Source organism: Ictalurus punctatus, chromosome 14 (assembly GCF_001660625.3).
Source record: "Ictalurus punctatus breed USDA103 chromosome 14, Coco_2.0, whole genome shotgun sequence".
NCBI lineage: Eukaryota > Metazoa > Chordata > Actinopteri > Siluriformes > Ictaluridae > Ictalurus > Ictalurus punctatus.
In genome coordinates this window covers 23,025,309-23,040,059 of record NC_030429.2, presented here as the reverse complement: position 1 = coordinate 23,040,059, position 14,751 = coordinate 23,025,309, and the positions used below count along the sequence as shown (strand labels likewise).

Below are 14,751 nucleotides of genomic sequence, written 5' to 3'. Positions count from 1 at the left end.
AATTAAAGCAAAACATAGTCTTTGTAAGGTGTCATGAGCTGCCAGAACATCTTCAATGCATCTTGGCAGTGATTCTACAAGGCTCTAGAAGTATACTGGTGCAATGAACACCGTCCATTCACTGTCTAACACTGCAGTCCAAAATCTCCCATAGGTGTTCATTTGGATTGTGATCAGGTGATTGTGAAGGCTATAGCATTTGATTGACATTATTTTCAACCTTATCAAACCTTTCTGAGAGCCCTTGTTTCCCGTGGATGGGGCAGAGTGATCCTGGAAGAGGCCACACCCATCTAGATAGAAATGATTCATCATAGGATAACAGTGATCAGTCAGAAGAACTTTGCAGAGATGCAGACAGCCAAACCAGAGTGGAGCCAAACCATCAGCTAAATAAAGAAATAAGTGTATATTATGGTGGACTAGCTACACTAAATTGTGTCTGTGTGTTTTGGATAGACTCCAGATCCATCACAACCCTGACCAGTACAACCCACTTACTGAAAATGAATGCACTTTGACTATAAGTTTGTAAAAAGTCCATTAGTAGCCGGAACTGCTGCACACTCTCTTTCATAAGAACTCTTTGTCCAGATATGCTCTGCTGTTTCTCCTGTAGGACATCCTAGTGGTTTGTGGGGCTGTTTGGACACTTCTCTGTCTAACCTTTCAGTTCAAATGCTCTTACAGCAGCATTATCAAATAAAGGTCAGGATAATGGACAGGCCGTTCCATTCTGCTTTGAGTTATGTTTGGGCTCAATGGAAAGCAAACGTTGCTTGGAAAACGTCCAAAAAAATTAATGCTGTAATGTGGCAGTATTCAACTAAAATTTGCAAGGTCCAGACACACAATACCTTGCTTACAAAAGTACTAAGCAACAGTTATCTTTTAATATTTAACTATTAATGATTAGTTTATCAAGTCAAGTCAAGTGGGTTTTTATTGTCACTCCTCTATATAGCTTGTATACATTGGAACAAAATGACGTTTATGGATATAAATTTGACAATTTGAGGGTGTTATGTTTTGTTTCATAGCAACACTTCACATTACCATTTTTGACTAACACCATGGACCATAAAATAGATAAGAAAAGTGCTTTGAATTTGCCCCACAGTGAAAATATCCATATACTGTACTTCTTTAAACATTGTTTTCATTGTCAACTTTTTTTTAAGGAAGCCATATTGTTGGTTTGATAATCAGACCAGAGAGGGTCAAAACAATTCAAAATCTACGAAAGTCTGGGAAAACATTTGACCTAATGTCTCTAGCTATGTTGTTAGTGTCTGGTCTGAAAATTTACATAAATTTACATAAATACATTTGATTGGATAAACCACAAAGGAGGACCTTTGGTCATCTTTAGAAAACTGAAATATGGCCAGTTTTTTTTTTCTTCTTCATAGGTGTATCGGCTCTGCTACAATATTTTTTCCAAGTGCATGATTCAGTCTGCTGAAATACATTGCTTAGTCCACATTAAGTACAGTTGAATGGACCGGGGACTGTTGCAGTGTTGGAAAACACTGATAAACCCAATATTTGGTTAGCCAGCATACTAACTAGCATTGTTAATACAATTTAGCTTAGTAAAACGATCTCCCAAGATTATAAACTCAGATCACACCTGATATTTTCCCCCACAGATTATGATGTAGTGTTTGATTTGCTTTTTTATTCTTTTTTCAGTTGAAACTGCAGAAGTCATGTTTTTCCTCTTCACATAGAATATGAAGCTCTCTGTGGTAGGTCATAAGAATATATATAGTTTTGTTAAATCTGGTTCACATCCAAATCGTGACCATACCTGGTACGGCCATGTGTATCCCACATTCAAACAAAAATATCACACACACACACCCACACACACACACACACACACACACACACAAACACACACACACACAAACACACACGTGCATGTACAGACAAACGCATGCATACGAACCTGCTTATAAAAGTCGAGCATCCCTCTAGGCTTTATAATACTCTGTACTTAGAACAACGTGTGCGATCTTACAACATGGCTGATGTTTGTCCTAACGCGCCGAAAAAAGCTCACCCTTTTTTGGGAAGAATAGAAAAAATGTTAGAACATGAAAAGATTCAATATTGGGTAATGTCAAACGAATGTACAGCCGGGTTTTTTTTTTTCGATGCAGAAAAAGGAACCGTTTTGCTTTTCAAGTTCTCGGTCCCGGGAACACACGATCTTTTCCTTTCACGTAGAATATGAAGCACTCTGAGTTAGGCCTAGGTCAAAAGGTCAACAACGTAAAACACCCGTTCTGATGCATTCCCGAGCACAAACACACCCCCACACACACACACACACACACACTCGAATGCATACGAACCTGTTTATAAAGTCGAGCACTTCGAAAGTTTTAACAGCGGAAAAGGTTCGACCGAATTTCCAGAGTCAGTTCTTCACTACTTCGAAAGTTTGAACATCGGCAAAGTTCAACAGAATTTCCAGACCCCATGGATTTCTCGGCAGGTAAAAATTTGTATTTTATTCAATTAATAGTTAAATATAAATTGAAATACAATGTTTATGTAATTATCCAGTAGGCAATGATATTGATATAAACTCAGAACTAATCTTTCTGAGTACAAAAATCATCATACTTATCTGGTCATTATGTAATCTGGTACGATACTTTATCTAAATTGTAAATATTCATTACATTTATATTACAGTGCAAGACCGAGTTAAGCTCATCTGTTTCTAGTGTATAGGTAATTAAAATTTGTCTCTTAGATCTATGTAGTGATCTAAATGAGAATGTTAAGTTATTAAAAGTATGTTTTACTGTTTTATAGACAGCTTGGTGATTATTTCTGATGATGAGATTCCCGAAACAACCACTCAGGACCTTTTGAATCTGAGTTCCACACGTAAGTCAAAACATAAAATTGTGAATGTTTCATGCTGTAAAAGTCCTTCATACGTGAATATAACATTGTTTGTATCATATTCAGAATTTGAGGGAAACGTGTCTAACAGTGATTACGACGGAGATATTTCAGGTGAGTTGTAGTATATTTACCTTCTATTTACACAGCACAAAAAATAAATAAATAAATAAATAAATAAATAAATAAATAAAATAAATAAAAGATCTTTAACATGTTCTGTGACTTATAGATACGAGTGCTACAATAGAAGACCAAGAGGAAATCATCTCGGAAACCGACATTCAACAAGACATCGAACTACAACAGATCTGCGCAGTGTGGCGTGAATTCTTCGAAGCAAAGACTGATTTATTGGAAAACTTTGGACAGATTGATTATACACTTGAATCTGGTCGAGGTACAGATTTTATCCCATTACTGTACAGCACGCTTGAAAATGTGAATAGATGTCTCTCAGTGAGCATAAAGTTGATTAGAAAATTGTATGATAGATATGGCGCAGAAACGACTGAAATGCAGTTCGGATATGGAGATTAAAAAAAAGAGAACCGAAAATTCTCCATTATCGCATGATTTCTTTTATGACGGAAACCAGAGATTTTCAAATGATTCGCACACACCCCTGAACCCATATTTAACTGAAGCGATCAACAGGCTGAACGAAAGTTTAATACCGTCACACCAAGTCGTTAGTGAGAGACCTAATCAGAGTCCAAATCACGTCGTATCAAACACAACGGTAACGCCGATTGATATATTTTCTGAATTAAATCAATGTCTGTTAGAGTTACATAATAACCTAAATGAACACGGTCATTCAGTACAAATAAACCCTGATCTAATCGATGCAGTCAATCAGTTGAATGAAAATTTAAGATCGTCAGAACAGAGCAATACTCAAAATGAAAACCCCAGACGAATTTCCAGTCAAACTGTATCAAGTACGCCGGTCACGTCGCACGACATATTTTTCGAATTAAATCAATGTCTGTTAGAGTTACAAAATAACCTAATCGAACAAAGAGAATCTTTGCAGATAAATCCATGTTTAATAGACGTGGTGAATCAAATCAATGAAAATATGTCATTACCTACCGTTCAGAATATCGTCTCGACTCCAGAAAACGCTCAGGAACCTAGTCCGTTATCTTCTCATGATATGATACACGAACTTAATCAAAGTCTTATGAGGATAAATGACGGTCTTGTTAACTTAATCGAAAACCCTGACAATATTGCACAAAATTCAGAAAACGATAATGAACGCAACCGCCCAATGGAAAACATACACTCACCTAATACCCAAGATTCTCAAATGGAAAACACACATTCGCCCGATACCCAAGATTCTCAGATGGAAAACTCGCCCGATATCCAAGTAGAGCAAGAGGGTGATGGATTAGATCCTAATATTAGAATAATTAATAGGGAAAGATTCAACAACACTGAGATTAGGAGAAGAGTGAATTTTTCTTCTATCGCGAACGTTGACAGCTTTGCAGATTTTTATAATTATGTTTTAGAGATTTTAAACAGCGCGATTGAAATCGCTAACAATTTAATTTCTGCCAAGGATGTAGTCACCGTTGAAATTAGAGGTGATACGATCAATGTTTCGTCACGCGTTCAATTAGACAATGGTGTCATCGATTTAGGTTCTTTTCTGACCATGCTCGAAAATGCAATTCAGAGTAAACGTGAAATTTTTACCGATAATACCCTTGAAATAGTCGTCCAAATCGTTCGACCACCTCGGGGCGGTGGAATTAGAAGGAAAATAGGCCATATATTCAAATCAGAAACCTTGCAGAAGAAAATGCAGCATCTATACATTTTTCACAACAGAGACAACATGTGCTTCGCCTTGTGTGTTAGCCAACTTTTGAATCGTGAAAAAAATGATTTTGAAACCGAACAAATCGCTAGAAAATTACAACACGATGTGGGATTATCCGTAAACACCGCGGTCAGCTTCGCTGACGTACCGAGATTTGAGAGACATTTGAATTGCAAAATCGTAATCGTACACTGTTCTGCTAGCAAAGCCGGATACTCTTTCTTTCAAACTAGCAAGACTCCCCACGAAAAAACCATTTACTTGTTTTTACATGACAACCACTATTACGGGGTTAAAAGTATCAACGGACTTTTAGGAACGAGTCATGTTTGTCATTTCTGCCATTCGGGGTTTGACGTTTTATGGAAGCATAAATGTGCTTATAGCTGCAACGTTTGTCACGACCCCGATTGTTACAAACACCCTAAGAATGTTACTAAATGTCCAGAGTGTCAGAGACTGTGTAGCTCCCAATACTGTTTTGAGAGGCATAAAGCAAAGATTCAATCGCACAAAGGCGAATATTCTATGTGTGAAACGGGATTCTACTGCGGTAAATGTAAACGTGTGATAAGGGATAAACCTTCTAATCGAGAGAATCACGTATGTGCCCATTCGAAATGCATACTCTGTGGCCAAAAACTCGATGAGGATATCGAGCATAGATGTTTTATACAGAGGGCCAGGAAAGAAAGCGAAAATACGGATTATGTGTTTTACGATTTCGAGACTAGGCAGGAAACAGGAACACATGTAGCTAATTTCATATGCTGTATTGATTTTAAGGGTGAGGAGTGGGTGGCTGAAGGGGATGATTGCGTCAGTGCCTTCTTTAAAAAGTTTCGGTGTAATGCATACCACGGATACAAGTTTATAGCCCATAACGCTAGAGGGTTCGATTCATACCTTCTGTTAAACCATTTAGTGAAAGAAGGAATCACACCCGAAATCATAGCACAAGGCGGTAAAATTTTGTGTTTCATCGATACCGCGTTTCGTCAGTCCTACATTGATAGTCTATCGTTCTTACCCATGAAATTGAGTAGCATCCCAAAAGCCATGGGTTTTTCGGAAAGCAAGAAAGGCTATTTTCCCCATTTCTGGAACACCGTAGAACATCAGGATTACGTAGGACTGTATCCTGACCCTAAGTTTTACGGTGTAGATGGCATGATGCCTAAGGATAGAGCAGAATTCTTTAAGTGGTACAGAACGGTTTCTGACAAAGTGTTTGATTTCAAGAAAGAGATGGCGGAATACTGTGTGAACGATGTAGAAATTTTGAGAAAGGGTTGTATAGCTTTCAGACAAGAAATTCTGGATAGTACAAAGGTCGATCCTTTTAAATGCATAACGATCGCATCTGTGTGCATGAAAATCTTTAGAACCAACTTCCTGCGTAAAGACACTTTAGCTATTCCGCCTCTTGATAATTACATCACCACTCAGAAATCTTTCTCAACACCTTCCATACAATGGCTCGAATATGTTTCAAAAACGCAAAACCTACCCATTCGCCACGCGTTGAACGAAGGTGAAGTCAGGTTCGGTAACTATTACGTAGATGGTTACTGTGAGGAAGGGGAAAACCGTAAGGTTTTTGAGTTTCTTGGGTGTTTTTATCACGGCTGTGAAAAGTGTTTTCCCTCAATGACCCCGCATCCTCTTACCAAATCAAACGCAACCTTCGGAGATATCCGTCAAAAATCGATGGAGAGAATTAAGAATTTGCAAGACACTCTCAATTTGCAAGTCACTCTGATGTGGGAACACGAGTGGAATGAAATGAAGAAAAACGACAATCTCGTGCAAAATTTTCTAAAAGACTTTGACTTTCCTGAGCGTTTAAACCCTCGAGATGCTCTTTACGGCGGTCGAACAAACGCGTTAAACTTGCATTATGTAGCTCAACCCGGTGAGAGAATCGATTATTTCGACTTTACATCGCTTTACCCATTCGTAAATAAGACAAAGACATACCCGATCGATCACCCTATCATCATTTATCGTGACTTTCAACCTCTGAAAAATTACTTCGGTATCATTAAAGCAAAGGTATTACCACCTAGGGGTCTGTGGGCACCTGTTCTACCATTTCGTGTAAAAAGCAAACTCCTCTTTCCTCTATGTAGAACGTGTGCCGAACATCAGTTAAAACATTGCGATCATACGGCTCAGGAGAGAGCTCTTATCGGAACATGGGCATCTATCGAAATTGAGAAAGCCGTCGAAAAAGGTTACAAAATTCTAAAAGTGTTTGAAGTGTGGCACTTTCCTAAAAGGTCTGATAAGCTTTTTACGAGATATATTAAAATGTTCCTCAAGACCAAACAGGAAAGTTCAGGTTATCCGTCCTGGGTCGTTGATGAATCATCTAAACGTGAGTACATTCGCAAATATGAGGAGAACGAAGGGATTACGTTGGATCCGAAATTTATCACTGTTAATCCTGCCAAAAGATCCGTGGCTAAACTCGCACTAAACTCGTTGTGGGGTAAGATGTGTCAAAGACCAGACAGATCTAACACGACCTTAATTCGAGATCCTGCCGAGTTTTTACAGTTCATGTTCTCCGATATTTATAATGTGAGTCAGTTCTCTTTTTTGAATGAGGAGGTGGCGATGGTACAGTGGCGTTACGCAGACGAGAGATTGATTAAACCGCTAAACGCTAATGTATTCATCGGCATTTTCACTACAGCGTACGCTAGGCTTGAGCTGTACAATTTGATGGATCGATTGGATCAGCGTTGTTTGTACACAGACACAGATAGCGTCATTTTTAAAAGTAAGGAAGGTGACTGGATGCCACCCTTAAGCGATTACTTGGGTGGACTTACCAGCGAACTAGATGATGGCGATCAAATCGTGGAATTTGTAAGCGCAGGTCCTAAAACCTACGGTTACAAAACCATGAAAGGAAAAACAACCATGAAAGCTAAAGGCATTACTTTAAATTATATCAATTCTGAAATTGTCAATTTGAAATCACTAACAGAACTGGTGGACGAGCGAGTGAAAAATCCGGATCATACAGGTCATCTCGTAACCACGCATAACCAAATCGTGAGAGATAAAAAGGGGTTTCATTTGAGAAACAAATCACAGTTGAAAAGGTTCAGGGTTGTGTACGATAAGCGTGTTTTATTATCTGATTTTACAACTCTCCCTTACGGCTATTAAGACTATTCTTGTATATAGGTGTGTATAGTTTCTGTTGATGTGTTTTGTAAAGGAAAATATGAACGTGACTGCTTTTGACGCTAGGATGCAACTTCCCTTTTCATGTATCGTATGTGGACCGAGTAATAGTGGAAAATCTTTTTTTATCAAAATGCTGTTGGAAAACTGTAAAGAGGCAATGTCGGTTGTTCCGGAAAACATTGTCTGGTGTTATACGTGTTGGCAGCCTCTGTACGATGAATTATTGACCAGAATAAAAATAATTTTTCTTCAAGGAATACCTGATTCTTTGTGTGATGACGAACTATTTCCTCCAAATAAAAAAAACTTGTTGGTAATCGATGACTTGATGGAAACCGCCAGTAAAAATGACGAAGTAGAAAAGGCTTTTACAAAATACACACACCACAGAAATCTGAGCGTCATCTACCTCGTTCAAAACTTGTTTTTTCAAGGAAAGACCAGTAGAACAATCAACCTGAACACCAACTACATGGTTCTTTTTAAAAACCCTAGAGATAAATTACAGATCAGCATACTGGCTCGTCAAATGTATCCGGGTAACAGCAAGTATTTTTTAGAATGCTTTTTCGATGCCGTCTCTAGACCTTACGGGTATTTATTTGTTGACCTGAAAGCACAAACGCCAGAAGAACTTCGTCTCCGTTCAGGGTTGTTTCCGGGGGAGAAACCGGTTGTGTATGTTCCGAAGAAGAAGAAAAAACTTTAAAGTATCGACAACAAATGTCTGAGCGATTGAAAAAAACCCTACCGTTGCTGAATTCATTACACAGGTCTCCATCCCGAAGGAGAAAGGATATATTACGCGATGCGCCCACAGATCTCATCCTGAGCATATGTGAACTAGCTTTAAACGTGCTCAGGGGAAACATACCACTGACGACAAAACAGTATCGGGTTTTAAAAAAACAAAAAAAATGGATCAAACTATTTGCTGATAAAAGAGCGTCCGTTGAAAGAAAAAGGAAAGTTATTAATCAATCCGGAGGATTTCTTCTACCTTTGCTCAGTGTAGCCATTCCTTTTATAAGCAGCTTAATCGCGTCCCGCAACAATTAACATGGAGACTGCTGAGAAAATGTATTTAGTCCCTCAACATCAGATCGATAAACTTAGAAACATCACCGCGGAGAAGGAATCCATAAGAAAGACTGTTGAAAACAACTTGGACGATGCAATACGTGGTATTTTATCAAGGACTGATCTGAATGATTACGATAAGGCGAAACTCTACGCGTCTGTGCTGCAAAATTTTTTAAACTTGGTTAAAGTAGGAGAGCAGGAAACCGCCCAATTGACCCTGTCTCTACCTAAAATATCGGAAAGCAAAACGGAAGCAGCTGTGACCGAACCCCCCAAAGACGAGATCGTGCAAGAGGTCCTCGCTAACATTTCTGTTAGAAACAAAAGAAACGCTTCGTACGTTATGGAAAAACTTTTAAAAGCCGGGGCTGCGTGGAACGATAGCGGTGAATTTATTTTTAAAGGAAACACTATCAAAGGATCTCACATGGTGGATTTGCTAAAAAATCTCACGGCCCCTCATCGAGTATCCGACGAACGGAGGCCTTTAGGTTGGAAAGAGTTCTTACAGACAGTAGCCAACCTAAATATACCCTTTTCAGCAATACCTAATGGCGGTGTTCGACGCAAAATATCTGACATAAAAAGATCTAAAGATATCTCTCATCTTGTTTCCCCACCTAAAAGCAAAGACCACGATTCTGAGCCAGTTTTCAAATCCCCCGTTTTTAACCGTACTGACTGGTTTGATTTTTGAAAAGGACGAGGGACAAAGCATGTTATGTTATGTTATGTTACCCTTTATTTCAATAAAATAACTATTGTTTAACATTTTTCTTGTGAAGCATCGTCATTTAACATTCCACTACATATGCAAATGAAACATATCTAGAGAGTTAACACATTGTACACATGTAATTGAATGCTTTTTATTTACTCTAGGGTACATTTTTTTAACGAATGACACAACAGTGTTATCATTTCTAATTAAATCTTTGCTATACATAGACATAATACGGTTAAATGAATAACCTTTAGCTTTGTGACACAGAAAAAACACACAGTGTTGCCCGCAGCAAACAGACGTAAAGTTTTGAACTTGTACAGGGTTATATTTTATTTTGCAACAGTTCTTTGTCAAAAAATAATGAATCGATCGAGGAAAGAGTTCGTAGTCTGGAGGGTTTCCGTACGAGTCAAAAAATTCTCCTGTGTTTTCGTCATTAAGGCATAACGCTAGCCAGTGCTCACCCGGCATGTGTCTCGGATGTGTGTTTACGATGAATAAAGCTGGAAACTTTCTCAGAGTACTTGTAGGTAGCTCGTCACAGGCCATCACGCCATGAAATATTTTATCTATTTCAGGACAACTTCTCATAACCTCCGTTAGTTCTCTGGTATCCATGAGTTACTGGTAATCGATGAGCACGTTTCTTCGATTGTTTATTTCTAGAATGCTGTCAAAACTGGCATACACTATTAGATTCACCGTGATCGGAAGTGGTTGACGAAATCTGAGTTCCAATCGCATATTGCCCGATTTTATTAATGACAAATGTTGCCCACAATCGTCATCGGGATTCATGTTGAAAGCGAATAAAGTATATCCGTTCAGGTACTCTTCTCTGTTTATCGACAGTGCCTGATCTTTCAGCTGCTTTCCTGATGCTAAAATTAGAGAATGGAATTCACGGACCACGTTACCGGACTGAAAAACAGGCTGAAACGGCTTTGCGGGATATTGCGTACCATCTACGTACAGCGCGATAAACTCTGCATCGTAATGTTTAAAATTAAAAGGGTTTTTATTGTACGACCCGCTGAAGGCGTCATTGTCAACCATCCCGAAGATAATGGTTTTAGGTAAGGGACCGAGGAAGAGGTTCTCTTGTGAACAAATGCGGCTCCCTGCAGCTAGACTGAAGGTCTTCAAACAGACTCTTTCGATCGGATACTTGGCTGTGGCGGTGAGAAGTGCTTGTCCGTGACCGATTTTTACAGACGGTGAGACGGTTACTTTCTTCACAAAAAGAGAAGCGTTGAGTATTTTCAGATTGAAATTTGCATTTCCTTCCTTCATCAAACAGAATTCAGCTTTGCTGCGAACCATTTTAATCCTCAAATCGATCCCGTTCAGTAAAAGTTTATCCTGAAAAAATATATCCGAGTGAATGTGTCCAATCAGGTCGAAGGTGTTGCTTTCAGCACTGAAACTGGCCCTTTTTTTGAGGCCTTCGTTTCGTCCGTCCGGGTCTGTGGCGTCCATATGCCCCGCTGTGTCTTTGTAGAATAGCCCGGTGCAAAATTGTGTTTCCAGTGTATCTTTTCCATAGTTGATAAGACTTTCAAAGGTGGCTCGGTATGGGTATGTACTGCTAGATTGAGAAATAAGACGATCCCCGAGCATGACATCCACTTGTGAAAAAAGTGAGGCTACGGGGTAGTTAACGACCCCAACCTTTGCATCGTTAGCTATATTGGAACCGTCGGGGTTCACGATTTTACAGGTCAGATGCAAAAAAGTGTTGTTCAAGTCGAGGTAATCCTCCCCGTTTCCAGCCACGTAGAACTCCAGGGGCCCGTTGTCCGTAAGAGCGGAAAGTGGTGGTATTTCGACATAAGTGTACTTTTCGATACTCGTTTGGGTAAAAGGTAATGTGAAAATATCCAATTCTGTCTTGGTACACTCTGAGGATAGACTGTGTAAGAACGCCATGATGTTAGAAAATGTTCAGCCGATTTCTCTTGTGAGAGATGTAAGGGTGCCTGTTGCCTCTCTGCTCGGTCTTTTTCACACTGTTCTTGATTTTAGTAACCTTACGTCTTTTATTAGGAACCACATGTCGACGCCCTGGGAGCCTTTTAGATTTTTTACGCGCTGTCAACGCAAGCCCCGATCCGTCTTGATTCTGAGCTTGTGTCTTGCTCATAATGTTGTTGAATACGTCACTTACGAACCCTTTAGCAGCTGTTTTTAAATGAGGCTTTGCAATAGCAAAACCCCTTTTGAGGAACGGAACCGCCATTCTAAAAAGACCCTTGAACAGTCCTCCTAGCCCCGACCCATACATGGTGGGGGCGCCTTGAAACCCAGGAAGACCATTTCCAGCCTGGTGGACATAATAATCCACGTAGGTCTGCGGATGAACGTAGCCCCTATCCATCATTTTACACACGGAACGAATGTTTAGCGGGTCTAAAGTGTAGTTTAGCAATAAATTTCCCGTAACTAAAAGGTATAGGCTTGTTCTGATCCGTTTTGACTTCGATTACTATATCGGTAATGTGGTTCTTGGTGAGAGGTACGTAATGCAACTTATCATAAGTAATTGTGACGACTTTGTTGTTTTCACCCGTTATATGTACGCATCTCAGTAACGGAGCAAAACTGTCACCAACTCGTTGATACTCGATAACGTCTGTATATACATACATCGTATAAAAGCCCGCGTGAATATCAGAGGGGTTAGGCGCTTCTGGTTCTCGGGCCGTTATCGGAACACCGGGGTTCATACCGAGCATATATGCTAATTTTCCATTAGCTTTGAACGCAAAATGTTTTTGGGATACGATGCGTATTTTATTTTTCATAGGGTTATAGAATAGCTCTATTCCGAGCTCCATTTTCTTTAAGTTGTTGTTGATTTCACTAACCACTTCATCGATATTTTTATAATATCCTGGAGTGATATTAAAGTTACTGTTTAGTGTTCTCTTTCCATCCCTCTGAATAATATGACACATACTGTCTTCCTCCGTTAACGAGTACCAACTCTGGATATATTGAACCTCTGCGAGCGATACTTCCCATATTCCGTTCAAATCGATTGGTTTGGCGAATTTAGTAGTGTAATGCGAGATCTTATTATTAGGGTAAATATCCAAAGACGCGTTGCTTGGAAGGGTCACAAAGAAACCACACTCTTCCATGGTTTAATGAGTATAGTTTTCAGTTTTGTTCACGGTGATCCTTTTGTTATGTTAACTACGTCTTCGACCGGAACCCACGAATTAAATTTATCGGGCCAACCCACCCATTTCACCAGGCAGATTTTTTTCTGGTTTCGGGTCTTTTCAGACAAGATTTTCTCAATTTTAAACGTCTTGTCCTTACCGATAATGATCTTTTGTAGCTCGGGTTCATAAAATGTTCCGTCAATTTTTTCACCATCATAGTCTCGTAATTTATACACTGGGGGATCTCTCGGTATCTGTTCGGAGATTGTAAAATATTCATCCGTAAAGTTTTGCTCGTATCCTTTCTCAAACTGTCTTTTTAAACGAGAAATTCTAACGATATCACCAACTTTAAACTTGAAATTTAGTTTCTTTAATTTAGGTGTGAACAATCCGTAGAGGGTTTTAAATACTCTGAAGGAATTGGATTCGTTGACCTCGGCAGGTTTCATTTTGATGCTGGAATGGTAATTGTGATTGTACGCTTGAATCAAATCCTGAACTATGTCGATGTATTTTCTCGTGTTAAAAGCGGTAAAATATCTCCACATCCTGGTCTTTAGCGTTCTGTTGAACCTTTCACACACCGATGCTTTTTGCCCCGTACCCGTAGCAAAGTGAATAATGTCATGTTTTTTCATTAATGTTTGAAAATTTTTGTTAAAAAACTCCTTCCCTTGATCAGTTTGTAGTTTTCTGGGGACCCTACCTTCATTTAGAATGGAATCAAAAGCTTTAGTTACTTCGATTCCGGTCTTGTTTCGTAACACACGTACCCAGGCATATTTGGATAAAATATCTATACACGTGATCATAAATTTCGCATTGTCGTTACTCTCTGACAAGTTGCTCATATCGACTAAATCAGCTTGCCATTGTTCATCGATGTTCTTCACAAAAACCTTGTTTCTTTTAAACTTTGTAGATACTGGTTTATGTAGACTGTATGCATCCTGCTCTGCTAACCAGTTTTTTATTTCAGTATCATTAGCTCTTTTCTCAACAATAGCTCTTTGCAAACTCTCAACACCACCGTACGAACCAGGTTCTGACGGTGTATAATATATATTCTTCATCAATCGTTCAGTCATTTTCGAGTGTCAAGACAAGAATGATCAAACACCAGTGTAGAATAAGCATTTATCTCAGAACACGTGAGTAAGGTATTACATATTCAATCAAAGTAACATTTTCCATTTCTAAACACACGCAGGTTTAGATACATGTTTAGTTTACATTCAATTGATTCAGCAATACATATAAAAAAAAAAACTTGTTACACACCTATGTGTTAAGGACACACGCTATTTACGAATGTCTTCAGCATTTTTGTTTTAATCGGCTTCAGCCTTTTCTCGCAGTTAGAATAGACGTGGCTTGTTTTGAGGTTTCCCATGTATGCGATGGTTCAGCAGGTTCCAGAGATGAGTGAAAGTTCCAGTAATCTACGACGTCTTCGCACACTTGCTCGTTGAAAACGTCTTTGGTTTTCTCCTTGACCTCGTTCAGCACGGTTTTGATGTGAGGCTCGTCTCGCCATTCACACACGGTGGCTTCAGCGATGCCTTGAATTTTTTCCAGGGAAGGAGTGTGTTTGATTCCACACAGTTTCAGACCTCTTGCCAATGTGTATTTGAACCATGGTTTAAACAGTTTTTTCAGCAATCGGTAGGTGTTTAGGTGTAGATAGTACTCTTCAGGATCGAACAAACACGCGTGTTGGAGTTGACTCGGGTGATCGATCGCGCAGCCGTGACAGTTGTCCTTCAGATCTTGTTGGATAACTCTGTCCAGCAGTTCCC

The 14,751-nt window shown here is 39.3% G+C and overlaps 1 protein-coding gene across 1 annotated transcript; it reads left to right on the top strand.

The window, feature by feature from the left end:
• Positions 1-1,741: 1,741 nt before the first annotated feature.
• On the top strand, positions 1,742-8,222 carry LOC128634966 (uncharacterized). Its single transcript, XM_053685942.1, has 4 exons — positions 1,742-2,748; positions 2,833-2,907; positions 2,992-3,039; positions 3,158-8,222. The coding sequence occupies exon 4, from the start codon at positions 3,413-3,415 to the stop codon at positions 7,946-7,948; it is 4,536 nt and encodes a 1,511-aa protein (XP_053541917.1). The 5' UTR covers positions 1,742-2,748; positions 2,833-2,907; positions 2,992-3,039; positions 3,158-3,412; the 3' UTR covers positions 7,949-8,222.
• Positions 8,223-14,751: the final 6,529 nt, after the last annotated feature.

Bases quoted from the DNA above. Each gene is read 5' to 3' on its own strand.
- LOC128634966 (XM_053685942.1), top strand. From the start codon at position 3,413: ATGATAGATATGGCGCAGAAACGACTGAAATGCAGTTCGGATATGGAG.